We start from the raw sequence: 25,867 nt of genomic DNA, 5'->3' as shown, positions 1-25,867 counted from the left end.
GCCATACGAGGTGGAGGCGTAGATGAAGGAAAAGACTGCCCAGATCATGTCCGCTGACTTTCCAGCTCCAGTGGGGCTGGAAAGCAGTTCATCTGCCAGGAAAGACCAGGTACCAGATATTTGTGGCAGAGTGTTTTACATTAATATGCATAGAACAGGAATACAACATCCAGCTAACATCCATATAACATCTAAGATGCAGGCTGCAGTGCTGCTATGCCTTCTTTTCTGGTTGTATGGAAGGATGAGTTTTGCAGTCCCATACAACTCTACCAATTTTAATAGAATTGCATGGGTTCAACTGCTCATCCAGTCAGCTTTTACTGTCATTTTCCTTTCAAAGCATAATGGGAAGTTTTATCCTTGTCCTAAATGTCCACGTAGCTAGGTTTAAAGCCCACTCATAGAGGAGACCCTAAGCCCAAGTGCTTTTTGATAAAGGCTGGAGAGCTTTCAGTAAGACTGAAACTGCATTGTCAGAATGTATTTTGCTATTATTTCTTAGGCAGGATAACCCATCAATACACATGGATTGCCATCGGCAATTTCTGAGCCGCATACATGCCACAGCATGCCTGGAGAAAGAACATGTACAACACAAACAGTAGCTTATGCTGTGGTTAGTTTGTTACAGCCCTTTTGCTCTGTTGTAGGTATGCGCAACTGCACAGCAGCTTCCTTCTCCACACACCAACACCTCCTAGCTTAGATCCTGCAATGTCATCACAACTAAATGCTGTGACAGCAAAATTTCTTGTCATAAATTAGCAACAACAAAAATCAATGCTAGATCAGTCCAGGTATCAGAATGAACAATTCACACTTTAAGAAAACCCGAAAGACAAAACCCTTCCTTCTGAGAAAAACAGGAAACAATAAGATATGAGCATACACCACAGCTGCAAACGTGTTTGTGGTTCCTTGTCATACATACAGGAACTGCAGCAAAGTTCTCCTGAACCGACAGCACATCAGAATGGGGCCTCCTCTCTCAACACTTCCCAGCACTTCAGACTTATTTTAAAGATTCAGTGCCTATTTTTCATATTAGCTGTGATAAAAGCTATTTTCTAATTTCACTTCGCATTTCTACCCCACCTCCTACTCACTGATTCCAAATTCCTTCATAAGCATTTGTAACTTGGCTTCCAGCATTTAAGGGTACTGCGTACTTTATTCTTCATTTTGCAAAAAGGGAATAGAGACAGGTTAAGTGACTTGCACAGTAGCAATCAAAGGCAGAACCATAATCATGTGCATTAGTCACAAAAACAACTTTCACCTCTAACCAGAGAAGCCTAAAGGAGATACATAGATACATAGTTTTATTCATGTGATGGCCTTGGGAATGAACAGAATTAAACATCTCTGAATAGTAAAGTGCAGAAAGTGACATATGCAAATCTTCAGGTCTGAGGGAGAAAGCCTGTTGAGAGGATGTCGACATAAATAGCACAGAGAATACATTTATATATATAGTTCACATACCTGGAACATATCTGTGTTGCTGTCATGTGTATATTCAACTACTACTGTCTGGGCCCGAGACAAAGTGTAAGATATGCTGTGTTGGTCCTTGTTACTTATTGCCTGTGGAAAATCCAGATATTATTGAACCTATTAACAATAACTATATTGAATACAGCAGCAAAGTAGACTCTTGCTATGCTCAATTAATGCATTAAGTCAGATGCTCGTTAGTGACACACCTGTAGTTAAAACTTCACAAAAACCAGTCCTGCCCATTAAAGAAAGCTGCAGGATTGATTCAGCAACAGACCAAACTGGTCTCTTTACCACATGCTGCAACAAAATACATGTAACCAAGACAGATATTAGTCATGCGTAGCATTAAAGCAGTGTTTGCTTTGACACAAAAGATGAACAAAACAACTGAGTGCAAAGACTGAAACTGAATGCAACAACCTTCATGGCCTTGTTGGCCCCAAATTCTGCAACAGTAAAGTGAGGACAAAAACTTAATGGACTCTCTTCTAGAGAAGGGATCTGAATTCATACTAAAAGTCAGCGATGATTAATGTGTTATGTGGGCAAAACATAATGAGCACTGCTGGAAAAACAGGGAAAAACAGAAACTAAGCACAGGATGGAAAAGTTATAGCAAAGCAAATTTAAATTGCAGTTTGTTAGGCTAGATTTTAATTCTGGAGATTTGTGCTGTACTTCCTATGTGAAACCCCAATTAGTTGCTAATAACTGAGCAAATACTCTTTTATAAAGTGCTTCTACATAGTACTTGTCACTTGGAGGCCTAAAGAATTAGCAAAAATAATTTCTTTTCACAGATCTCCTAAAAATGTAATTCTGTCACATTAACTTCAATTAGCTACGAGCTTTTTATGCCATTCCCTAATTTAAGAATCAATATTCCTAAATGCCAAGGTATTTAGAGAGTCAAAGACTTAATACCATGGTATTTGTTCAAGGACCTGATCTCAAATCATGCTGAAGAGCTCTAAACAACCACTAAGGACTCTCAAATTCCAACAATTTTAGTGAGGGTATTTCGGTAGAAACACTCTGTTTCCATGAGCCTGAATCACCACAATATAGCAAGAATTATCTTCTGGATAACAGCTTAGAACATTCTTAGTTTTGACATGAAATAAAATTTCCCCTCAAGACTGTAAAAATGAATGAAAACTGTAAACTTGATTATGAGCCATTTAAAAGCATGCAAAACCCACCTATCCTCATCCCTGGGGAACTCCCACCCATTTCGGTAGCATGGGCATGCAGAGCTTTGGTGAGGGACCATTCCAAAGTCAGCTGCACATGAACAAACCTAGCCCTAAAGCACGAATGAGTGAAAACAGGAAGTCTAAAATACATATTTGTAGTGAGTTTGGAAGAAAAATAAAATAGAAAGTGTTTTACGTGACTAGCCTATGCCATGAACTTTCATGTTTTAGAAAAAACATCTTTTCTTTCTGGACACAGCAAGGACTGGGCATCAGACTTGTTTTGCCAAATAATTTCCTCTAACCCTGAAAGGTATCAAAAACCTGGGATAAATACCAACCATTCTTTTCACAGCCAGAGGACTTGATGCTTTTCACACCATTTCATCTCAGCATAACAGTATTCATTCCACTAAATTCTTTAGACTGCACTAGAAGAACTAGACTTAACTAGACAAGTCAAGCTTACCTTTGCTGCTTGAGGGGTACAGGCAATATGCACAGTGCTAGGTTTCACCCCATTTGCCTTGGGTCTTTTAAATAAAGCGAACCTACTTTTTCTTCTTCCTCTATCTCCATTTGGGAGAGACCCATTGTACCTATGAAAAAGGATACAAAAAAAAATGAAGTCTATCTTCACATAGACTTCATTGCAAGTCTGCAGCTTCTCATGAGCTACAGACCTGCAAGAACTTCCATTCTAAGCACAAAGCTTCCTTAATTAGTATGCTATTGAAAAATTAGATTTCCAATTAATTCACCTATTTAAATCTGAGAACTGGTAAACACAATATTGGAACATGCCCAGAGAATTACTGCATACACACAAAGCTTGTAGGATGGGGAATGTTACCCAGATCAACCTCAAAGCTATTGTGAACAAATGGAAGAGACTTGGGGCCTGAAGATGAAAACAAGTAAGCCAATACATTTACTTGTAGCTTTATCTTTAAATTGTTTGTTCACACAATAAATGAAAGATCCTAAATACTCACCAAGCCAGCCAAAGAGCTATTATTTCAGAGAATTTTGATTGAAATAAAAGCCTGTGAGAAATACAGAGGGCTTCCTCTGAAACTTTAACTTAATCCAGCAGAAAACCCTCATTTTGAGCATGCCAGCATAACCAGGCCAAGCCACCTAGTATGCTTTATAAAAATTTTCTGTTTGCACTTTGGTGTTAGCATTAGTTACCATGTTTTTATAAAACTCCTTTCATTTTAAAGTTCTAGAGATCCTCTTTCTACATTATCACATTAGCCATCTATCTAGGCCCAACCTGAACTCACTTTGGAAGCCCCTCATAAATTGGCTGCCTTTGTCATGAAAGGCTTACCGGGGAAGAATACAAGGGCTGAAAATAAACCGAAAGGTGCTCAACAGTTCAGAGCCCTACCTCCATGCTCACTTTGTCACAAAACAAGTCTGCATGGGAAAGTGCAGCTTTCCAACGGATCGCATTATGCATAACACTGGTTACCACTGAAAATGGCAGCCCTCCCTTGGCCAGGCATTCCAGCTCCCTTCCTGGCAGGAGATCAGCTACCAAAAAAAAGCTGATCGACTCACCATCCGCTTGCGCACTCACTAGTTACAAGAGGGGGTTCAAGGGAGAGGTAGAAGGACTGCCTCTTGCAGCAACCTGCAGTTCAATTGCTTTAAGCACACCCTGACACATCCTTCCTCTTATACCTTCATTTCTCAGTTCCAAGCAAGTCACTTACCCCAATACAATCAATTCACCATATTTTACTGGTGCTTTTGATGGATGATTTTCTTGATCAGGAGAAAACATGAGCTTAGTTAATGACTTCTTCTCAAATTTCAGGTCTCTGATCAAGAGCTGTGGCACACTTTTTTCATTATTTCCTGTAAAAACAAAGGTAAAACAAAATGTAACAGAGAAGACTCAAATTATCTGCTACACAAATCTCCACACCTATTTTTTAGTCTTCCTGACCTGATACAATAGCTGCATTTTGTACTTGCTATTTTCTCATATTTTGACTCTTCCTGAATTCATTAAGAATACTATGTATAAAAACATGATAATTCAGGTCGAATTGCCTGGAACAACAATAACACAAAAAAATACAAGTGCATTTAGAAAATTCCAATATGGCCTTGATGAAACATCCACATTTGTTTTCATTCATGCTAATTGTTTAGTATAAATGGTATATAGCTTATTTCAGCATGTTGGTGCAATTACCAAGAGAGCCAGAGAAGGATCAGATTTAAAGAAAAAAACCACAAAACCAGTCCATTAGCCAAAGAAGTAGAACTTTTCATGAAAGTATCTGATTCAGAGCATTCCAAAAAAGTTCTGGATTTGCAGATTGCAGGAAGTTGTATGACAATTTGATACTGAGTCTACCATGCAAGTTTGATTAAGCACAGAGACATTGCACAGTCCAGGGACTGAAGTGACGCAAACAACTCTTTGAACTACATTTCCAGTGAGAATTCCAACTGATAAAAAATAACAACAAAATTCAGTATTGTTTAGCCAGGAACTGTTCAGGGTCTTTTCTTGGTGATCCCACAAAGACAGGGCAAATGCAGAAAAGACAAAAAGCTCTTTTAATTGTAAAAATGTCCCAAGCTATTCTTCTGGATTTCTTACTGAGAATGGTCTCTTGAAGCTCAATTTTTATCTTTTTGGTTTAAGGAACCATTCACACTAGAATTCTTCACAGCTCTTTTATCGATTCCTCATTAGTAACTTTTCCAAACATCTCCGACCTACCCAACCCATCTCTGACCTTCCCATAGAGGAAACCCACCCAACACAGCACTCGCTTGATAAAGGATAAAGCTGATACTAGCCTGCTTGAAGCTTTCCTTTAACAGGAACAAGAACAGTCCCCTGATTCTTCCATATAAGTTTTCACACCAACTCAAAAAGCTATTAAACTTTTTAATTCGGCACTTTCAGAACTGATCATTAATATGCTGCCTTCTGTTCAAATGAACACATTGGTCCACATGACATTTCTTGTGTCTTGTCAACTTATGCATACATGGGTCATTTTCTCCAACCTTACCCAGGCCTTAGATATTAGCAGAAAAGATATCATACCGATTTTATCTACGCACATCTCATGTCTTAATGATAGAGAAAATGATGTGACAGTGCTTGACAAAAGCAATCTTACCCTGCTTACATTCATTCAGAAGTTGATGCAAATACCACCCTTCCTGACCCAATCTTTATCTTCCCCCAGCCTTTCCTCCATCACAGAGAAGCTAGGCCCTCATCGTCTTCTTTCAACCTACCAATCATTTCTAATTCAGCATGGAAACGTTTGTTCCCACTTGCAATCAGCTCGTGATGCTATCTGAAAATGTGGTATGGCCTTCCATGCTTTCTTGCATGCTATCCCATGTATTTGAGAGGGCTTCACACAAATACCCACAAAGACATGTTACTGCCCTCCAGCCTTGCTCTGATGCCTGCAGAACACAGCTGGGATGCTAAACTGAAGCCTGCATGTTTTTTCCTTACATTTCTCATTGTTTTCTAAAATTCCTCTCTTTGGCTCTCAAGTTTGGGTTCTGTGTACTTCATATTGCTTGAAATAGTAAATTAACCAAAGACTGTCTTTGTTTAGCTCATGCATAACATTATCACAATGGTATTCTGATCCACTGTTGGAGGTAAAGCGCATAGTAATAAACCTCAACTGCACAACGCTACTGTGGAGCGGCTGTATGCTGGTCTACATGAGAGTCACACCAATATATCTCTGTTACTCAGGAGGCTGTGCACATTCTTCCTAGACAGTTAACCTGGTTCAAGTCTTAGCGTAATCACCATTTGGCAGGTGCACAAAATGCCTTATACTGGTACAATTGTCCCCATTTGTCGCACAGGAATAGCAACAACAGCGCGGAAGAGCATAAATGGATATAGTATGCTGTGAAGTATTCTGAGATTGCTGGCCTATATGTAGCAGTAAATTAACTCATATGGTCAGGGTACTTACTGTTGTGAGTGGGCCAAAGGTTTTTTTTTTTTTTTTTTTTTTTTTTTTTTTTTAAAGTGGCAGCTCCCAAGTCCCTTAGTATAAAGCCAGCTTATTATCATAGTTCAGCAAGTTTTTCCTTTAAACTTCTACAGTGAAAAATTTAAAGCAAACTTAGCAGATGAGAATTTGGTCATGAAACTCCCACTCATGCCAGGTAGTCATAACACAAAGTGGAGATGGTCTCACCTGATAAACAGAGCCCCAGGACATTGCTTGTGTTTACAGACAGTTCTCACCTTGCTCTGGCCATCTGGGGGCTTCTTTGTTTCCTGGCAAGGCAGCTCCCTTGGAGCACCACAAGAGCAATTCCCTGAAACCATGTATGTGCCTTTGAAGACACTACAGCAAAGGTATTCTGACAGTGATACTAGATGATATAGCTTTGAGTGTTTAAGGAAACTTGGTTCTTTAGCAACATCTCCTCTGTCTATAAACATAAGGATAGATTTATAATTTCTATAAAGTCAAGTATTTCCACAACCAGCTTAAGCATTTCTTGTTTTGATTTGTTTTAAAATGTTCTTGCAAGTATGTACTAGCAAAATCAGGAAAAATTTGCATCTATATTAAGGTGCAAGTTGCTTACTTTCAAAAAAACCCTGATGTTTTAATCTTCTCCCCAAATGATTAACCTACTTCTACTTGCATATTGATCTCCTCAGCAGCCTCTCCCCCTCACTTCAGTCTTCTCCATGTACAACTAAATTAATCTTAGCCATTGCATTTCACATCTTCACATTTCTTTGCTAATGTAGACAATGGTTGTCCTTTGACTTGACACCTAACAACTGAGAAGAAAAACAGCTATGCAATCTACAGTACCACCTATTAGGAAACAGCATAGGACCAGTAAATGTCATCACAGGGTAAAAAAGAGATTTGAATAACATCCACCATACCTTATGGTGTTCAAAAAAACTAATCAACTCACTTCAAGCAGGTGGCACGACAAACATTACAAAATAACTTAATCTTTGCCATTAGTATGAGAAAGGTCTGTCATAACCTCCCCTCTGTTCACCCAGGGGATAAGTTTCATGGAAAGCTAAAAAGATCAATCTCCCAATCACAGAGTCAGCTTCTAAATCTCATTAAGAGTAATTACACACAAACAATTATAGGACACTCCTTTAACAAGTTACCTGAACAGGCGGCCAGTAACCTTCTTGAAGAGCATCACTGAGCAGAAACCAAAAAAGGAGCCAACAGACTCATGTGACACACTTCAGCAGTGCAAACAGTTAACTAGAAAAATCTTATTTCAAGAAAAAGTGTCTAACTGCTAATGTTCAGCTCCTCTGTAATACATTTTTTTTGTTTCACAATTAAAGAAATCCAGCCAACTTTATTTTGGAGCCAGCATAAATGATGGAAACCCACTTGTTATTTGACCCAAGGAAGGTTCAAGAATAAGAAATCTAGAGCTATCATTAGTAGCAAAACTTGCTTCGCCCTCAAAAGCATGCCTTGAATGTTTGAACTTCATTTTTTCATATGCCTCAGAACCTTTGACCTGCACACATCACACTCACAAATAGTAAAAACCTGTAACTTGAACTTAAAGACATACAAAATTCAGAGCCCCTAAAAAAATTCTGTGCAACGTATACGCTACTTCTCACACCTATATGATCTGCTTGATATGTGTGACCCAAAGAGAAGACTCATTTTGTTCTCAGAGATAACAAATATTCATCATACTGTTCCAATGGTGTTCCAAAGACTAGGCCGACTGAAATCTGATGCCGGTGAATAAAACCCAAATGTTCTTCCACTGGAGAGGAGTCTAAATAGGCCATAGGATAACGCTGCCCCTCCCGAATTGGAGAAAGCTTAAAGTCATTTAAAGTTGGATAAAAAAAGTTTAAGAATTTACAAGAGGGAATCCTCTTGAGATGTCAGGAAAGATGCACTAAGATACATAATGGGTCTTCTCTTGTCGGTATTGAAAAACCTGTCCACATGGTATGTTTTTATTTTTAGAACTACTTAAAGCTCTTTAAAAGAGTTCGGAAAGGCCAATTAAGTAAGTTAAAAGACTGAACCTGGCACTGTAAGGCCAACAGACAACTAAGCCACTGACTGCTTGAACAAAATATGTGCAAGTTAGCTTTTTGTCATGACCATTAATTTTGTAGCAGCATCTCAGGCCACAGCTGAATTAGGCTTCATTGAAGTAGGCTCTGAAAAACACAGACTGCTCTAAAACTCCTTCAAGGCTCTTTTCACCACTGATGAGGAATAAGGCGTTAATTACAGGATCCCAACCTTGTCCTACATTCTTCTAAAATCACAGAACTTGTAGCAGCAGACAAAATTTTCACCTCAAGATCTCTGCTTCTTGGTTGGAAAAAAGAGACCAAAGCAGGAAAAACCCTATCTGTGCATAGTCTTGCATTACAGAAGTGAACAGCTTTTGGGAGTAAATCAACTTGCAAATAGAGAATGGTCTGTGAAAGCCATTACTGGATTTGGTAGAGGTGCTGTTCAGTGAGCACAGCTGCCTGCAGTTAACACAGACTAGGATGGGTACTAACTAGCATCCTTCAGTTGCAAAATAGGAAGCTGGAATAGGAAAAAAACATGAACAAGTAGTACCTTTTTACTCTGAAAACTGGTTCCTTTGGAGCCAAGAGAAAAATCATGGAAGATAACTTACACAGTACTGTGCAAGTTAACTGAGGGAATGGAAACAGATGACATCTAAACTGAAAAAAGGATTTTAAATTCATTTAGGAAGGGCAACACAATTTTCTTACGAGCCTTCTTTCTTCTTCTTAAATAGTCTCTTGAGTCACAAAAGGCAAAGACTGCTACAGCAGAAAGCAAGCCGCATTTCTTATTACCTTCAAGCAGGAAGGAACAGCCATATATATCATTACCCTCTCTCCTGTCACATCTGAAAACTAGTCTCTGGGTCTGGAGGCACTATTTTCTGGGAAGAGCTAGCAAACCATGTGTTGTTACAGCATGTCATAACAAAGGGACTAATACTGAGCAATGCAGATCTGACATGCTTTTAGTTACTTAGTGATTTAAGTTAGATCAAGTCCAGCTGAACATCAGGATCTGACCTATTTGTCTTCATTCACTACCTGAAGTTTTAAGTCTTTGGGCACAGGAAAACAATGTTTGCATGCTTCACAGTAGATACAGGTGAAGCTTAAAGGTCTGTACACTTTTACTGAACATGCCATTTTTCATGGGAGACCCAGAGATATATTGAGTTTTGGTTGTTTCTGAACTGTAAGCCTGAGCTTACCATTCATTCTCAATCACTCAACTGTCTTTTTTGATCATGATACAGCATTTATGATTAATCTCTAGTGGCTTCTATGGAGAGTCTTTAGATCTTGTTCACACTGGGGCACAGCACCTTGTGGAATTAATAAGTTAGCTATTTAGTGGACTAAGCGCAGCATTCAAAAATGCAACTAGAATAGCAGTATCTTAATGGTTAAAATGGTGCAGGGGGAGGGGAAACCTTAAATTCAATGAGCTCAAGCAGAGATTCATTAAACACTCTGCTGTGAGCTAAAAATACTAGAATAAAAGTCTCTTTGTAATAAATTACCATCATTTTCTAAACACAGAGCCAGCATTATAGGCTGTTAGCAACTGTAGCTAGTGCCAGACTGGCCCTTTTCTAAAATACCGCATTAAAAAACACTTCCACAGTATAAAAAGTAGTCCTCTGTCAAGGAGTAAATTAAAATAAAAATATGCTGATTCAAATGCAAAAAATGTACATTTTTCCATTTTTATATTATCATCTTCTGAATATTCTATATCTGCATATTCTAGGGTTTGGGAGTTTTTTTGGTTTATAGAAATAAAGCACAAGACAGCTTCTCTACTTTTTTTTTTTTTTTTGAGTACAATTTGCTATTTGCAGTTCTCTATTTACAACCCTTGCAATTTTCATATCCAGCTCCTTCACTCAGTAATTCTGTATTAAATCAGGGAGGGTACAGACAAAACAGACCCTGACTCTTGTCAGAGGTACGGAGTGACAGGACAAGAGGCAATAGACAAGCTACAACACAGAAAATTCTGATTAGCTATTAGGAAAGCAAAATCCAAGGAGGCTGTGGGATCTCTGTCCTTGGAGATATTCAAACCTTGCCTGGACATGGCCCTGAACAGCTTGATCTAAGGTGGCCGGGCTTTCATGGAAGGGGCAGACCAAAAGACCTCCAAGACTGCCTCCCAACCTAAGTTATTCTAGGACTATAATTCATTTTAGAAAGCTCAAGACATTTTAAAGAAGCAAATCCAAGCACAACTGAATTGTGAAATATGCACCTTAAGTGCACTTTTGGTCAGTTGGAGACAAATGAAGAGCAACTACATTAATTTTAAAGAAAAAAACATTACCCCTCTCCTCTGCAGATTTGCATATTGTTATAAACTAAAGCTGCATTTGGATGCAAAAGCCTAAACTGTTCTTTGAACATCTACAAAGAATTCACATTCAATAGTGTGATTACCTGACTAAACACAACTGTGACCCAAGTTTGCCAGTCTCCATTCACACACTTAAGGTCCTTAAAAATAAAACTAATTTTTACTAGACAGTCTTCTAACCGCAAGATTGGAAACCAAACTCTTCTTAATGCATGTGCAGTATTTCACTGTTGCATTTTCTCTTCTATGGCTATGTCTTGCCTCTTCAAAGAGAAAATCTTGATTTCCTGATTTAAAGGGCTGGAACATCAAAGCTAAGGTAACTGTGAGAGACAAAGAAGCCACGTGGACTACTTGTCTCTCTAGTCTAGAAGAAGGAAGCCTAGAAGAAGGAAGAGGCAATAAGCAGTCAGAGAGAAGTAAAAAAACAAAGTCATTCCCAACAGGCTGCCTTCTTGCTTGATAAGGAGTCCCTCAAGCCCAAGTTGCCAGATTTAACACAGTCAGAAGGTACGAGCACGGGAGTTCACAGCACTAGACACACGTTTGAGATAACTCGATTGTGGTAGCACATTTTGGCAGGCAGACCACCATATCCGAACCACTCGTGGGAAGATATTCTTCCTCAATCTTGAAACATCAGTATCTTTGTAGGATGTTGCGCTTCACCAGAATGACTGTTTTGTACACAATTTGCTCATTTTTCATATTAACGTCACTCCATTGATACTGATAACATTACTGCTGATCTACACTGATGTGAGCAATCAGCTCCTTACATCACTGCTTTTGAAAGCAGAGACAAAGATTTGGAAATCACTTCCTTACTATGTGATGCTTAAATAGCCATTGGAAAGTTATTCATCAATAACAGACTGTTTTTCCTAGGTTCCTTTTCACCTGAGTAGAAGAGCATATAAACACATAACACTCTTCTGTGATTTACCAGCCATAGTTCCCCCCTTTTTTTTCAGTTAAAAAACAGCTCATGTTCCTTTGCAGACATACCTGGAGCTTTAGGCTCTGCAGGTTTTATATTCCACTTGTGAGATCAGGCAGATTCTGTCTATAGCTTGCATCCTTCGCTATAGATGTATAGGAAAGGTGTAATGATGCAGCTGTTGAGTATTCAGATTGTACTGTCACTTTGTATCAGTAGTGCTAGTTTACCTTCCTAAGGAAGGATAATTAATTTTCCCCTCCTGTCTAGAAAAGTTTTCTAGCACCTAAAAAGATATACAATAGGTCTTGGAGCATGGAAGAGCAGCCCAGCCTTTTGCCTTTGTATGGATTATTCTTTCCTTAGTTTGTAACCATTGACCTTTTCTTTAAAATCTAAATAAGCTTAGTCATCCACTATATACAAACAAGTTGCATTTTATTTTCAATGCTTTCATATCTTTAAACTGGGGGGGTGGGGGGGGGAACACTACAACCCCCATACAACAAGGCCAAACTCTGAAACAGGCAAACAGTCTTTCCTGCACAGGATAACAAACATAAAACAATGCAAGCAGAAATAGCTGCTTCTGTGCCTTGAGAACATCTGTAAATCCCTAACAGAAGGGAAACAAAACAAAGCCTCTTTTTACCAAGGACGCCTGCCATTAGTAGGCTAGCAGTCTTGAGAACATGGCGTGCAAGAGTCATAGCATGGAAAAGGCACTTTGTCTGTGGACCGTTTCAAAGGTGCATAACTCGATACACAAGAGCAAACGTACTGCTTTGCTCTGAGACTTCAGCTAACTTTCTCCAGTCTAGGAAACCACACTTTCAGTTGGGCTGGCATTCAGTGTTCCACTTCAAGTTTCGTTTCATTCACATAAAATGAATCGGAACAGTCCTCGGCAATTTTACGAAACTCGGGAACCATGCCATGAAGATAGACATCCTTGTCCAATGAACAGGGCAAACCTTTTAGAACAAAGCTGCTATTATAGGCTCATATATGAAAATCTGTACCTGCTGACAGCACTCAAAAATACCACTCCTTCCCAGAAGATGGAAAAAATCACCTAAGTACCTGGGCCAGATTCAGTTCAGGGTCCTGCGAACTTCAGTAGAGTTATTCTCAATTGCCATTGATGAGATTAGAAGGCAGCCAAGCATATTAAAGCTAAAGGGAAGCAGTTACATCTATTATCTATTGATAGATATCATATCTATTGATAATGATCCATTCTAACAGATTGACAAAAATCAAATCTGAAAATATTCTCTTGAAAAAATCCAGCATTTTTTTCAGTTATGAAAAGTAACAGCTGATCCTCCCCTGAGGAAACCACGATATCCTCCTACAGATTATAAATGATGTAATTCAGACTGTGTGTGGGAAGCTGAAAACATTTGTCTTTTAGCACAAGGTGGCTATTTTAAAGCTGTCACTGCAATATTATCTATAACCTTAATTAGCTGAGAAAAAAAAGCCTCTTCACCAGTTACAAACTGCTACATTTGCATGCAGTTTACATCTCCTTACCACCCATGCTCACCGAGTCAGCTTTCAGATAAACCTGTGACAAAACATAGCCTCACATAACACCAAGCTTCTCAGTTGGCTACTTCTGCAGCACCAGGGCCAAATAAAAGCTATGCTTGTTGAATCAGCTGAGATTCCAGGCTTGTGAAAGCTATTCACAAGAGTTACTTAGGAAGCTTAGTTTGCAGCTTTCTACACAAGTTTTTGGTTGGACTTGCACCTTGACTGTTGCTTCAAACTCTGTACGTTGACCGAGGATAGTTTTTATTTCTTACTCAGATTTTCAAGGAAAGATTATTTACATATGCTATAACTATGAAGCCATAAAATGACGTGAAGAGGTGTGCTGATAGGACAATGCCATGTGTTCATTAACCGTAACACTACCTACCTACATCCTTATAGTGCGCATTACAAAAGCAGCAGCAGGAAGGCTAAAAACTTTGTATATTTGTACAAAGTGACAGAAATAAGGACTAATTTTCCCAACACAGTGAACTTTGCAGTCAGAGTCCTTTAACATTATTACGGTCTTTACTGCCTTCAGACAAATTATACAATGTTACCCTAAAAATAAGCAGTCCCTACTTTCATTGCAAGTCAGTGACAGAAGCACAACTTCCATATACATATTGATTAGGAGTTCATGCCAAAATACAGACATTCTATTTTAAAAAGGACAATTTAGCAAATAGATGGAGCTTTTTATGCTTTGATGACTAAGCACAGGGAGATCTACTGAATGATGCATCTGAACTAGAATATATAGCAAAGAACCCCATCCTTGCACAAAACCACAATGAGTTCCTGTTCTACAAACCTGAATGTCACTGTTTAGCTTTTTCTGAGCTTCTGACTTCCCGATAAGGCAGTTTAAGTACCAGATTACTATCTGCTCAATAGGTGTTTTTATCACAATAAAGCCTGTTCACATAGCATATCACCTTGCAAAAAGACCTGTTATATTTAATTCATTCTTGGTCTAGAGAGCACAAATATTTAACAGCTTTGTGAGAAATTCCCCCAGTATGATTTCATTAGACAAAGTTGACAGTTTCAGGGCATCTTGCTCTGCAGCCTCAAAACAAGAAGCAACTGGCACTTGTTACAGAGCACAAAGCATTTTGGATAATACACACTTTGAATGACTCTTCCTAGTTCAGGTGGGAGGGCAGCCTGCAAACACACTGTCTGTTCTCAGATTTCACTTTGAAACTATCAACTTCTCACTGAAAAAATACTGCAATGCAAGAGGCTTCTATGAAAAAAAGACTGAAGCAATACATTAGAATAGAAAAAAGATGGCATACAGGCACTTACCAGTATCTTTTTGTGCTTTCAATACTTCTACACAGTAGAGAAGAAACCAACCTTTGGTCTTGCTTAAAAACGCATGAAATCCACCAACTCCTTTAAAACCCAGCAACTGCCAGACTGAGTGCTTCTGCTCTGTGTGCTTTTACTTAAGCAGTTGGTAACGCAGTCTGACTAAACAGGGGCTGGCTCTGCCTTACGTAAGCTAGGTAAACACCACCATGCTACACACCATTGGCTGAAGTCAGAGCTTGCATCCTGCTTATCATCCCATAAACTCATCAATCTTGGGCCCCAAAAAGGAAAAAAGGAAGTAGAGGGTGTGTTGAAAACTGTATTCTACAGCCCAGTTCCCCAGCAGTTCTTTGGATTAGATTCGCAGAGAAACACTATTCTATTTCCTTCTCAGCTTGTCTTACATAACTGTACCCATGCATGCTATACTTTTTTTTTAAATTATCACTTATTAGCCCAGCTAGCTCTCCTCACCTCCCCCACAAAAAGCAATTTCTTAATACAATAAGAATTAAAACAGCAGAAACTTCAGGCATTGCTAGCCCTGTTTTGACTAACACTATAGAATTTGACAAGTTCAAAACACCTGCAGATACCACCTGTGTATAGCTGCTTTCAGACACTGGACTCCCATGGCCAGTGATTCTGTAACTGTTCGTTCCTATAGGATGCACGTGTAGAAAGACAGACAAATCTGGACATGTCAGGTCAGATTCTGAGCTCATCTTGTTCCACTAAAATTGCAATCACTGTACCAAGCCAGTGAGTTGGATCATTTAAATGCATGAGCCATAAAACAGTGAGCAAGTTACCACATCTTCCGAGTTACAGCCTGATAAAACTGATCATACCAACGCTCTCGGGCTGCAGCAAGCAGGTTACAATGCCGTAGTTCAGACTTTTCATCAAGTTTTACATCACATCTGTAGCGGGCCAAGGTGGCGCATACAGTTACCCCGGCTCAAATGAGGTATATTCAGGCTGTGATTTGACACAACCAACTTCTACAGCTGACGGTATTGCTGCCACTTCTGCTGCTCTTTCCCATGCAGGAAATACAGTAGTTCATATTTCTATGAACTATGGCTCACCACCTCAATTTTGCAAGCACACCTGCACAGATAGGTTTTCTTGATCTAGTTCACAGAGAAGGTACCCACATTTTTAAAAGCTGGTTTATCTGCTCAGTTAGTTTTCAGCTGGATCTGCTCCCCAGTTCAGCTCACAGCATGGCTATGCAAACAGTTGTACCAGCCAAGCATAAGGAGGGAGGGGAGGTACGTTACACAGCACTACGCAAAGCTAGTACTCTAACTTTTTTGTACATAATGCTTAACACAGCATAAATTGCAAATCCACATAAGCAAGCTTCACTAAGAACAAGATTAAAACATGCCCTCTTTCTCTCTTAACCTGTACACCAATGTTAATCTCCTCCAAGTTATACTGTGAGGTTGTGCTGTTACATGATCCTGTCGCATGCATGAAAAAGTAAACTATGGAACTCCTTGCCACAGGATATTCTGGAAAATAAAAATGAACACAGGCTCAAAGACACTGGACTATTTTCCAAAGACTACTAAGCACAAAAACACCACTTTTGCTCCAGAAGTCACTGAGCCACAAACTGCTGAACACTGGGAAGAGCTTTGGAGAAGCATCAATACATTCATGTTCCCTTATTCTGCTCTTCTCTGGGCTTCTGCTTCTGGCCAGAGGACACTCTACTGAATTCAAATCCTAAACAGCATGGTCATTCTCATAGGAGAGAGATCACTGAACTGACAAAACCAAACCAAAGAACCCCCCCCCAAAGAACCACACACACACAGACCCCAACTATTTTAACCCAAGTCATTTTCCTAATGTTTGGGGTGTTATTCTGCAAGCCAGCTATGCCAATACAACTGAGAGGACAGGAACCTCCTGAATCAGTTACATCACTGAAGCCAGAAACTCATCAAGCCACGTGAAGATTAAAGTTTAGCTCTCCTCCCTGCCAAAATCAACTACCTCACCATACTGGCACATGAACCTAGTTTTTCCGCTGATAACTATTAGAACCTTAAAATGCCACCTTTCACGGTGCTGGAAGAGTGGTCTAATCCCATTTTCCCCATCACCCTCAAATATTTTCCTCTTGACCCTGCCTACATAGGGTTTATCATTTTTATTCTGTTTCAGCCAAGGCTGTTTTTGTTGTTGTTGTTGTTTTAATATCAGGACTGCATTAGTATCACTTAAAATAGATATGGTCACACAGGTACAAAAGGTGCTCTATATTGGTGTAAGTTACCATAACGATAAAGTTACATTGGTAGAACGCTCTTAGGTTGCATTATTCTTGTCACGCAAGTTATAAAACTTGAGCTGTACTGTTTCGAGAATGTTTAGTCTGAAAAGTAGAATCTGGATTAATTTGCTTTTAACAGCTCCTTTATTTTTGTTTCAGGTGCCACTGTTCAGAGCTCAGGTTAATATACCTGTGGACAGTTTTATATTGCAATCACAGAGGTAGTTGCAGTGTCAAAATACCCCAGGCTAATTCAGGTTCTCATAGCACTCTAGCTGCAGCAGCAGGTTTGGTGCAGACTCATTTATCCTAATGAGCCGCTGCAGGTGGATATACCTTCCACTGTTCAACCAGCTTCCCGCAGATAATCTTCATCTCAATATCTCACCTACTCTCCTGTTAGTGACCCAGGGTATTCTGGAGTACAGTCTTCTGCTACCAGACAAGTACACCACTTAATCACCTTTTCATAGCTGATCATGCCCCACCTTAAAGTATGGTTTGTTTGGCTTTATTTTGCCCCTAGCTGCATTGTTAAGTGGCTGTTTCAGAATCTCACCCTACTGAGGGTTTGAACACTTTGTTTTCCAGCTTATGCTTATTCACAGCCACGTTCTAGTCATCTGTTCTTGTGTCAACATTGTCCTTTACTTTCAAAGGAAAGGTTTAATGATTTCCACTCCACCTGCAATGCCCATACAAGAACTGTGCTCTGCGTTGGGCACTGGAAGCAATAGCCTCAAGTGTGCTGTCACCAGCCAGGTGCCCGACTGTCCCCTGAGCAGAGATGCTGCCGACCATGCCAGGCTCTGAAACACTCAAGTCTGTAGCCCAAGATATCACTGCTAATTTCATGAAGCAATGCTTAACTGCAGGGGAGGTTCTTGCCGTGAAGTTGTTAAAGAAAGAACATGATGATACACCCCTTTATATCTGACTCACAAGCAGATGCTGTGCAGTTTGATATAATTACATGATTTCACATGACATTCAAAATGAGCTTTTAAGAGGAATGCGTTTCTAGTCCTATCAGTTAAAAGACAGCCTTACACACATGGACAAAAGCCATTACTAGGTCCTCTAAAGTACAGACAGCTAAGAAGTCCAAGTGGCAAACTCTTCATCCTAGTGTTAAACTGATTAGTATGTTAATGCTAAAGTCCAAGGAGGAAATTTTAAACATGTCTTTGTTGATAATTTTAGTTAACAAACCAGGCAGCAAATGGAATAAAAATCCTACACAGAATAAGCACTTGAAATTGCTGCACACAGGAGACAGAAAAGGAGACTGAAGGAAACACTGAGAAAAGAGGGCAAAAAAAATGGAAGAATAGGATCTGGGGAAGTGCTCAATACTGAATGCTGGATATACTCAGTTCCTGAGAAAAGCCATCTACGTTTTTCAATCCATAGCCTGCTTACACACTAGACACCACCTTAAAACTGTTACCCCTGAATCAGTGGTTGAACTCTGCTCAAAGCCAGCGATATCAGAACTAGACAAACATTTCATGCTTTCAAAAGTATGAAGTCTGTTACGGGGTCCCCATGAATCTAATCAGGGGTGCATGGGGGAAGAAGAAAGGGAAGATTGGTGACTGGCCAACCCCATTCTCTAATTAATCTTTCATTGTGTCATGTCCCATGTAATTGCTGTGCAAGGAGTTCCCATCTTATACAGTTAATGTCATACTACAGTGTTTTAAGGAGATTATAAATGGGGGAAAGCAGCCTGAAGCCAAGAACATGTTAATTAGAGTATACAATAGAAATGTTAATCAAGTAATCTGCAGGAAGAGGAGGGGGGAAGGAAATGACCTAATCCCTTGCACTACTGTGTGGTGCCTAATAAGAACTAAAATTCTTTTAAGGGCCAAGCAAACAAAGATCCATTGTTACTTGTACAGCTTCCAGGGAAGAACGATTTGCTGTGTCTCAAGCTGCTGCAACAAGCAGAAGGTTCAACTTTATGATATCCTCCACACACTACCAGCTCTGGAATTGGCAGGAGAGGCTGGTAAGACAAATTTACAGGAAGGCTGAGAAAAAGATCTTTAAGTTGAATCTTAATTTCTTCAGACACAGCAAATTCTCCTTCAAAGTGGATTTGCCACCTCTAAAACATCCACCACCCAATGACCATAGCGATCCATGGGTGACTGTCGAACTTGTTAAACGTTTGAAAGTATAAGACTCACAGCATACCTTATGTTTTACAAAAGCTTCACAGAAGAGAAGTGCTTCCTACTAAGCAGTTCAGTGCTAACACTATAGAGCTCTATTTATAATGACAGGCCAAATAAGATACTCTGGATTCAAAGTGCTCTTAAGACAGTCCTTCATTCAGCTTCTGATGCTTCAGGTTGTTCTTGAGAAGTGCTAGGCTTCTAATATCCAAGACTGAAAGGATGATAGGCGAGGCATCATCTGAAGAAAACACATTCAGAAACATGCAAATGTAATTGCATCAGTCTTCTTTCCAAGACGGTAAACTTTGGCTTTCCCAGGTACCTGGAAATAGCTACTGTAAGAGATTGTTTGTAGTTCTCCAGGAACATTTCTGGATCTTGTAAAACTCTCCAAGCCAAATATTGTATCTGCAAGTTCAATTAACATAGGCTATGCACTAGCACTTCCTCAAAGAATTTATTAGTTGTAGTTCTCCTGACTTCTTTGAACAACCAAACTCATAGATTCACTAAGTTTCAACCTGTTCTGTTTTCCCCCAAATTAAGAAAGAGAGGCCCAATTCAAATTCATTTCCAAGATGTATTTTTTTCTGCTTGCAAAACTTTTAAGGTACCTGCTAGCAGAACTAGCTGAACCTGCATTACCTGCAGGTTTTCATTCCTACAAAGTCAGATTGTTTGACCAAGGACTTCTTCAGAGAAAGTTAAGGCAGTCACTAGCAGTGTTACACATCTTTGCTTCATAATTAAGCTAAAACATTTCATGGACTAGGAAAAAAAAAAGGTCAGAAGTGTATTCAGTTACAGAAATTTAGCTATAGAAATTCAGCTGTGACATGCTGACAGTTCCCCTCTCCCTGCACTCACTCTCTAGGAAATAGAGTCTGCAGAGGAACAAAATTTAAGAACTATTCAGTATAGTTTTTATTCTCAACTTCCACACCACAAAAATGGATATGCTTGAAAAAGGCAATTACCTTTTAATCTAGAAAGGTCTTGAAGTATGGAAACCAAGCTTATTCAGTAGAAAGTTTCCCTCTGCTTTATCCTAAATTCCTCACCACCCTGTTATTACACTCTTAACACTCGCCATTTCAACTGTAGTTAATCTGCATTTCCAATAAAAAAAGTGTGCTGGGTGGCCTGCACCCTGCTCTCCTAATACCTGCATATGAGCCTTCCAGGTATGAACTACAAACTTGGATATTTTGAAAGTCAAACACCCTCCTGCAATTCACTGTTCTTTTAGAAGACAACTAATAAATGTACCATCTTATTGTATGGATTCCTCCTAACTTCAAACTTTGTCCAACCTTTATATAAGGTTCAAAACCTGGGCCTTTCTAACATATCACCAGCAACATTTACACATAAAAGCATATGACCTACATACCTCTGGATAGCTGTCAGAAGTTTGTCTACTCTCTGCAAGCCAAGTATCAGTTCTTTATACTGGCCTGATAGGCTAGGTTATAGCCCCAGACATCAGTTCAATGGCTAGCTCAGTACTTAAGTTTTCTATATTTTTGACATTCAAGCATGTCTTTTGAGGGCTATTTTAAATAGTGTTGTGTGAGCTCAGGTAAAGGACAAAGCTTACTGTAGGCAACAAGGCAAAAGAACAAGAACTGATTATGTCACAAGATGCACTTTCTAAGAAAGGTGTATTAAAATATCTCCAAATACACTGAAAGCTGTCTCTTAATGAAGAAGGTTAGCAAGTTTTTATGTTTATTAATACACTGAAGATTACATTAGCACAACCTAACTTTTGGTATGCTTAAGTTTCCGTGTTAATAGTCTTCTACAGCCACCAACTCCAACCAAACCGAGTTCAAAGAGGCCTCCCCCCCAACCTCATGTTTCTGTAGATCACTTACCAGTTCCTAGCCTGTTATTATTCAGAGAGAAAAATCCCATACTATTTGATTATATCATCTTTTGTTTTCCTTTAAAATCCCATGGGCAATGCATGACTTGGCATATCTAACACCCAAGACCACAGAGGTCACTCTCAAACAGTAGCAAGAAATCAGTGCTAGCAATTCTATCCCTAAATTTTACTCTTTGGTTGACACAGGAATCCAATTTCTTATTTGTAGGTGCAAACAGAGCTGGTGGGTACTCTTGGCTCTTTTCCACAACTCAAAGTGCAGCTAAGCTTCAAAAATTCAAGTACAACCTTTTTTTCCTGTGGCAGGAAGAGAGAAGGACAAGACCTTCAAGCTTTTCCTGAAATTACTTGTAATTAAACAACAGAAAACAAAGCAAATACCACTACAGTAATGTTGGCGTGAACATGCTGGCAGGAACAGTGGCCCAATCAAACTCAAAAAAATAATATGCATAATTTTTCTATGGGTAACATTTGGCATCGTAGTGGGTATTCTCACCAAGAAGAGCGAGGGACAATGCCTCAGCCAAGGAGGCTGAGATAAGATGCTCTATTTCTTCTACAGAGACTCAAGGGACTTTGGTCTGACCATACAGGCCAGTTTTAATTAAGAGCTAAGCAAATTGTTATATGTTTAACATTTGACTTAGAGTCGGAAAGCTTCCAAATCTACAATTTGCTAAGCACACACAGACAAATGATGTTCACTTCAAACAAGAGAAGCTATCCAGCTGAATACAGCAACTGTTTTATTTTTTATATGACTTCTTATAGTCTTCAGTTACAACCATAAGAACTTTGAAGGTATTTTCAAATGTGTGGTTCACATAAGACCCATTTTTTTTAAATATTAACATATTTTTGTACTGTTATAGTGGTATGCCTGTTTTTTTCTTAAATAATCATGCTCTCTAGAATCTCTACTTATTTTTGTTGCCTATAAAAGCATGTGGCTGAGGAAAGCAACAGACAAAAATCTAACATATGAGGCACAAGGAATTTCAAACTGGTAGTGTTTACGGAGACTGAAGGTCACTGTAGTAAAGCATTCTTTTCCAGCAATAGCCGAAGTGTGCACCCATTGCCAGAAGGCATTAAAACATACAGCAAGCAGTTTTAGGGGCTACCCTCACATTTACAACAATGGTAAGTAATGTCAGTAACCCTAATGAAGTTGCATTAGCAAGACAGCAAGTTTGACTCTTCTTAGTATTTCTATCAGTAAGGAAAGGGTTCCTGAAGACAAGAAGAATTACACTCTTCCTTGATCCACTAAGGACAGCAGAATTTTGTCCGAATGTGAACCTTCAAGATTTGGCTTAGAATTTGATAAAAATCCTAAAATTGAAGGGGTTTTGGACATAAATTCAGGACTGTGATGTTTTCTCCACTTCAATCCTGCTTCTTATAACAGTTTAAGATGAACCAAATTGCTTTCTAAAGAGATCTAATGCAATACATTGCTCATCATACAATGCAGGTTTACCTATTTCCTATATAATGTTCTTAAGCAAAATACTTTGAGGATAGCTCAGTAATTTTGTCTGAAAAAAAACACATGCTTAAAGCTGTATCCTAGCTAGGATTCTTTTCCTCTCTGGATACCAGCTTATATTTCAAAGTTACCTGAAAAAGTCTCAAACCAAGCGTAGATGAGTTGTAACAAATTAGGACAGATATGAATTAGTATATACGTTAAGTAAAATCCCCATAGTTTTCCCATATCATGCATTTCTCAGACATGCAAAAATAAATCCAAAAGTCCTATATTGTCAAACTCACTTCTAGCTTGCTGTTGTGGGGCACATCTATTCATTGAAAGGCAGGGTTCAGTAAGCAGTGAAGAATTATAATTCGCTCTCAAAGAAAAACCTTTCCATTCAGGAAATAGTAAGTGCAATTGGGCAAGTATACCAATAAGAGCATATAGCCACAAAAGTCGCAGTTTGACAGTAACACGATTAAGTAATTTTTACATAATAACAGACAGTTCAGAATATCTGAATATAAAGTAGTACTTTACACAGTTTTGAAACTAATTTCATATGATTTACAGCAGATTTACAGCATGCACCTTTTATTACCCAAAGTGACTGGCTGATACCATGCAGACTTCCTTCCTTCCTGAATCTTGAGAAAGAGCTTGACTGAAGCCACTACTCTATACTGTGTGCACTGCAGATGCCCATACAGGCTGCTACAAGATTACTGTTTGGGCATCCCTGTCATCAAGTGCATCTCAGTGTACCACAGAACTCTGAAATTCCGTTTTTCTATAGCAGCAAAGTTAACAGTAATCTAATATGGTGGAGCTATTTCACTTGCTCTGGCTTTAGTCAGCCATTCAGTGCAGATTGATTCATTCCAAAAAACCTGGCTCTTGTGAAATAATCTTTGCAAGTTTTTAGGGATAGACTGCCCCTCTCGGGGCTGATATTGTTTATGAACATTTAAAATTACTAACAGCTGTTCATATTGAGCACATTTGTGCCTCACTCACATGCATTCATAAAGGCTTGCAGAAAGCTGCTCACATTCGTTTTGTTATTTGTCATTACTCTCCTGCTTAAGGATATCTCACATCATCCATTTGCAGAGAAGGAAAAACATCATGCAGCAGAGGGTATGAACAGTCATAAGCAATCAAGTTAGCACACGTTAAGAAGTTACTACCCAGACTCAGCAGAGATGTCTGACCACATTCAAGCTCTTGGACCAACGCAAATTCAGGGTAAAGAAAACATTTAAACAAGCCCATTCAAGTAATCAACCGTACAACACATATAGCAAAGACGACTAAAGAACTACCAATACTGCAAAGCCAATGTAACCAGTCTCGGCACTAAAACCAGAATAAGTTTATAAAACATCGGGCAAGTGGGACAAAGGCTAACAGTCTGTCAGGCAGATCAGCTGAGACAACTAACAGGACAAGTTGCTGCCTTCGCAATAGCTAGCATGAGGGCATTCTTCAACGCAATTCAGCAATAGGGTTTTTAGTTAGAAGCTCATAAAAATCTTCCAGCACATTCAGTCTGACTTTGGCAAGTTCAACACCAATTATAAAAATAATACATATTCACTAAGTATAAAGGAAAGAAAATACTTTCTCTGGCTTCACAGCCACTGATGTACTTTAAACTCTGAAGTCATTCTTTACTTTTAGCATTTCACAGACAGGAGCACATGAATTTTTACATGTCCCCAAAATAAACTCTGAACTATATAAATAAATATTGCAGATGGACAGGATGAATTTTGCCTCTGATCCGCTTTTTAGATCTAGCTTTCAGGTAACAGAGTTTGATAATTTCTTGCAGGTTGTAGGGAGGAGACACAATGGCAATTTGGCATGGAGACCTCTTCCAGCTCTAGCACAATGCAGGACAGCAGATTAAAGGGCTTTCTCCCAATTGCCTGGGGACATTTGTAAAGCATCTGCCTTCATTTAAGAAGCTGTGCTTACAGCAGAGCGGTGTTTTTCATTTTTGTTCCCACTACACTGGTCACAGAAACTTCTTGGTCAGAAAAAATAAGCTGAAAAAATTAAGCAGCTATGAGGAAAAGAAGAGTAGATAAGGATGCCTACCCCTACTAAAGACTGTCTACCCGTTGCAACAATAACCATAGTTACAGTGCCTTGCTTCAAAATTGATATGTTATAAAGAATACACTGCTTCATCCCTTGCACTGAAATATTGGTATAGCTCATTAAACCCACAGTAGTCATTCCTCTATTCTGATATGGTACCCTCCTTTAGCTATTAGAGTATTTTGTAGGTGAACATCCATTGCTGTAAGTGAATAAGACTTTACTCTGATGTTTGTAAATCTTTCCCAACCAACAAGACCACTAGGAAGGAATGCTCAAAAGGCTCCAGAACTGGCTGCTCAAGCATTTGCTAAAGATAGGAACAGCCGAGTTAATCAAGAAAGCGCAGTACCATCACGTGTAGACTCCAACAATCTTGGAAAGAAACTGGAATTAAGAAGAAAATAAGCAAGAGAAATGAGCAAAGATGGTGCTGTCGCAAGCTTACCCTCCTGCAGTCTCTTTCATAATATGTCTTGTTTTTTTGTAACCACCACCAATAGGACAGAAAGGTGCGAGGTCAGTACGGCACCTGACAAATCTATGAAATACTATGCACAATATGGAACACTGCAGAACCAACGTAATGACTATACCAGATCAAATAATTGTTTCACAGGTGTCCTTCTTTTAGTAACCACTTCCAAACTAACTGAGGCTTTTTTCTTTTTAGAAGAGGCAAGCATTTCATTTTTATAGCAGAAAATTAAAAACAAACACAGGCAAATATAAAAAAAAATTACCTTTTTTAAAAAGCCTTCAACTTAAAAGCAATCTGTGACTTGAGTAATTTTTTTATTTTGAAAATATGGTTTAATAATAGGGTAGGAAGGAATTTTTTTTATCAGTAACATCAGATTTACACCTATATATTATCATATTTAAAATCTAATGAAGTTATAGTATCCATCTCATATTAGAAATAAAATGAGAATCAATAAAAAACTTAAA

The 25,867-nt window shown here is 39.0% G+C and overlaps 1 protein-coding gene across 2 annotated transcripts in view; it reads right to left on the bottom strand.

Annotated features, from left to right (window-relative positions):
* Positions 1-25,867, bottom strand: part of PELI1 (pellino E3 ubiquitin protein ligase 1) — a 46,832-nt gene that overhangs the window by 4,434 nt on the left and 16,531 nt on the right. For both annotated transcript variants that reach the window (XM_067292794.1, XM_067292793.1), the window contains 3 exons: positions 4,427-4,571; positions 3,172-3,301; positions 1,489-1,590 (listed from right to left, as the gene is read on the bottom strand). In XM_067292794.1, coding sequence (XP_067148895.1) covers positions 1,489-1,590; positions 3,172-3,301; positions 4,427-4,497 — 303 coding nt within the window. In that variant the 5' untranslated portion in view covers positions 4,498-4,571. The remainder of the gene's footprint in view (positions 1-1,488; positions 1,591-3,171; positions 3,302-4,426; positions 4,572-25,867) is intronic.

Source organism: Apteryx mantelli, chromosome 3 (assembly GCF_036417845.1).
Source record: "Apteryx mantelli isolate bAptMan1 chromosome 3, bAptMan1.hap1, whole genome shotgun sequence".
In the NCBI taxonomy this organism is placed as follows: domain Eukaryota; kingdom Metazoa; phylum Chordata; class Aves; order Apterygiformes; family Apterygidae; genus Apteryx; species Apteryx mantelli.
Note: the sequence above shows the minus strand (reverse complement) of the source record. Positions and strands in the feature narration are given on the sequence as shown.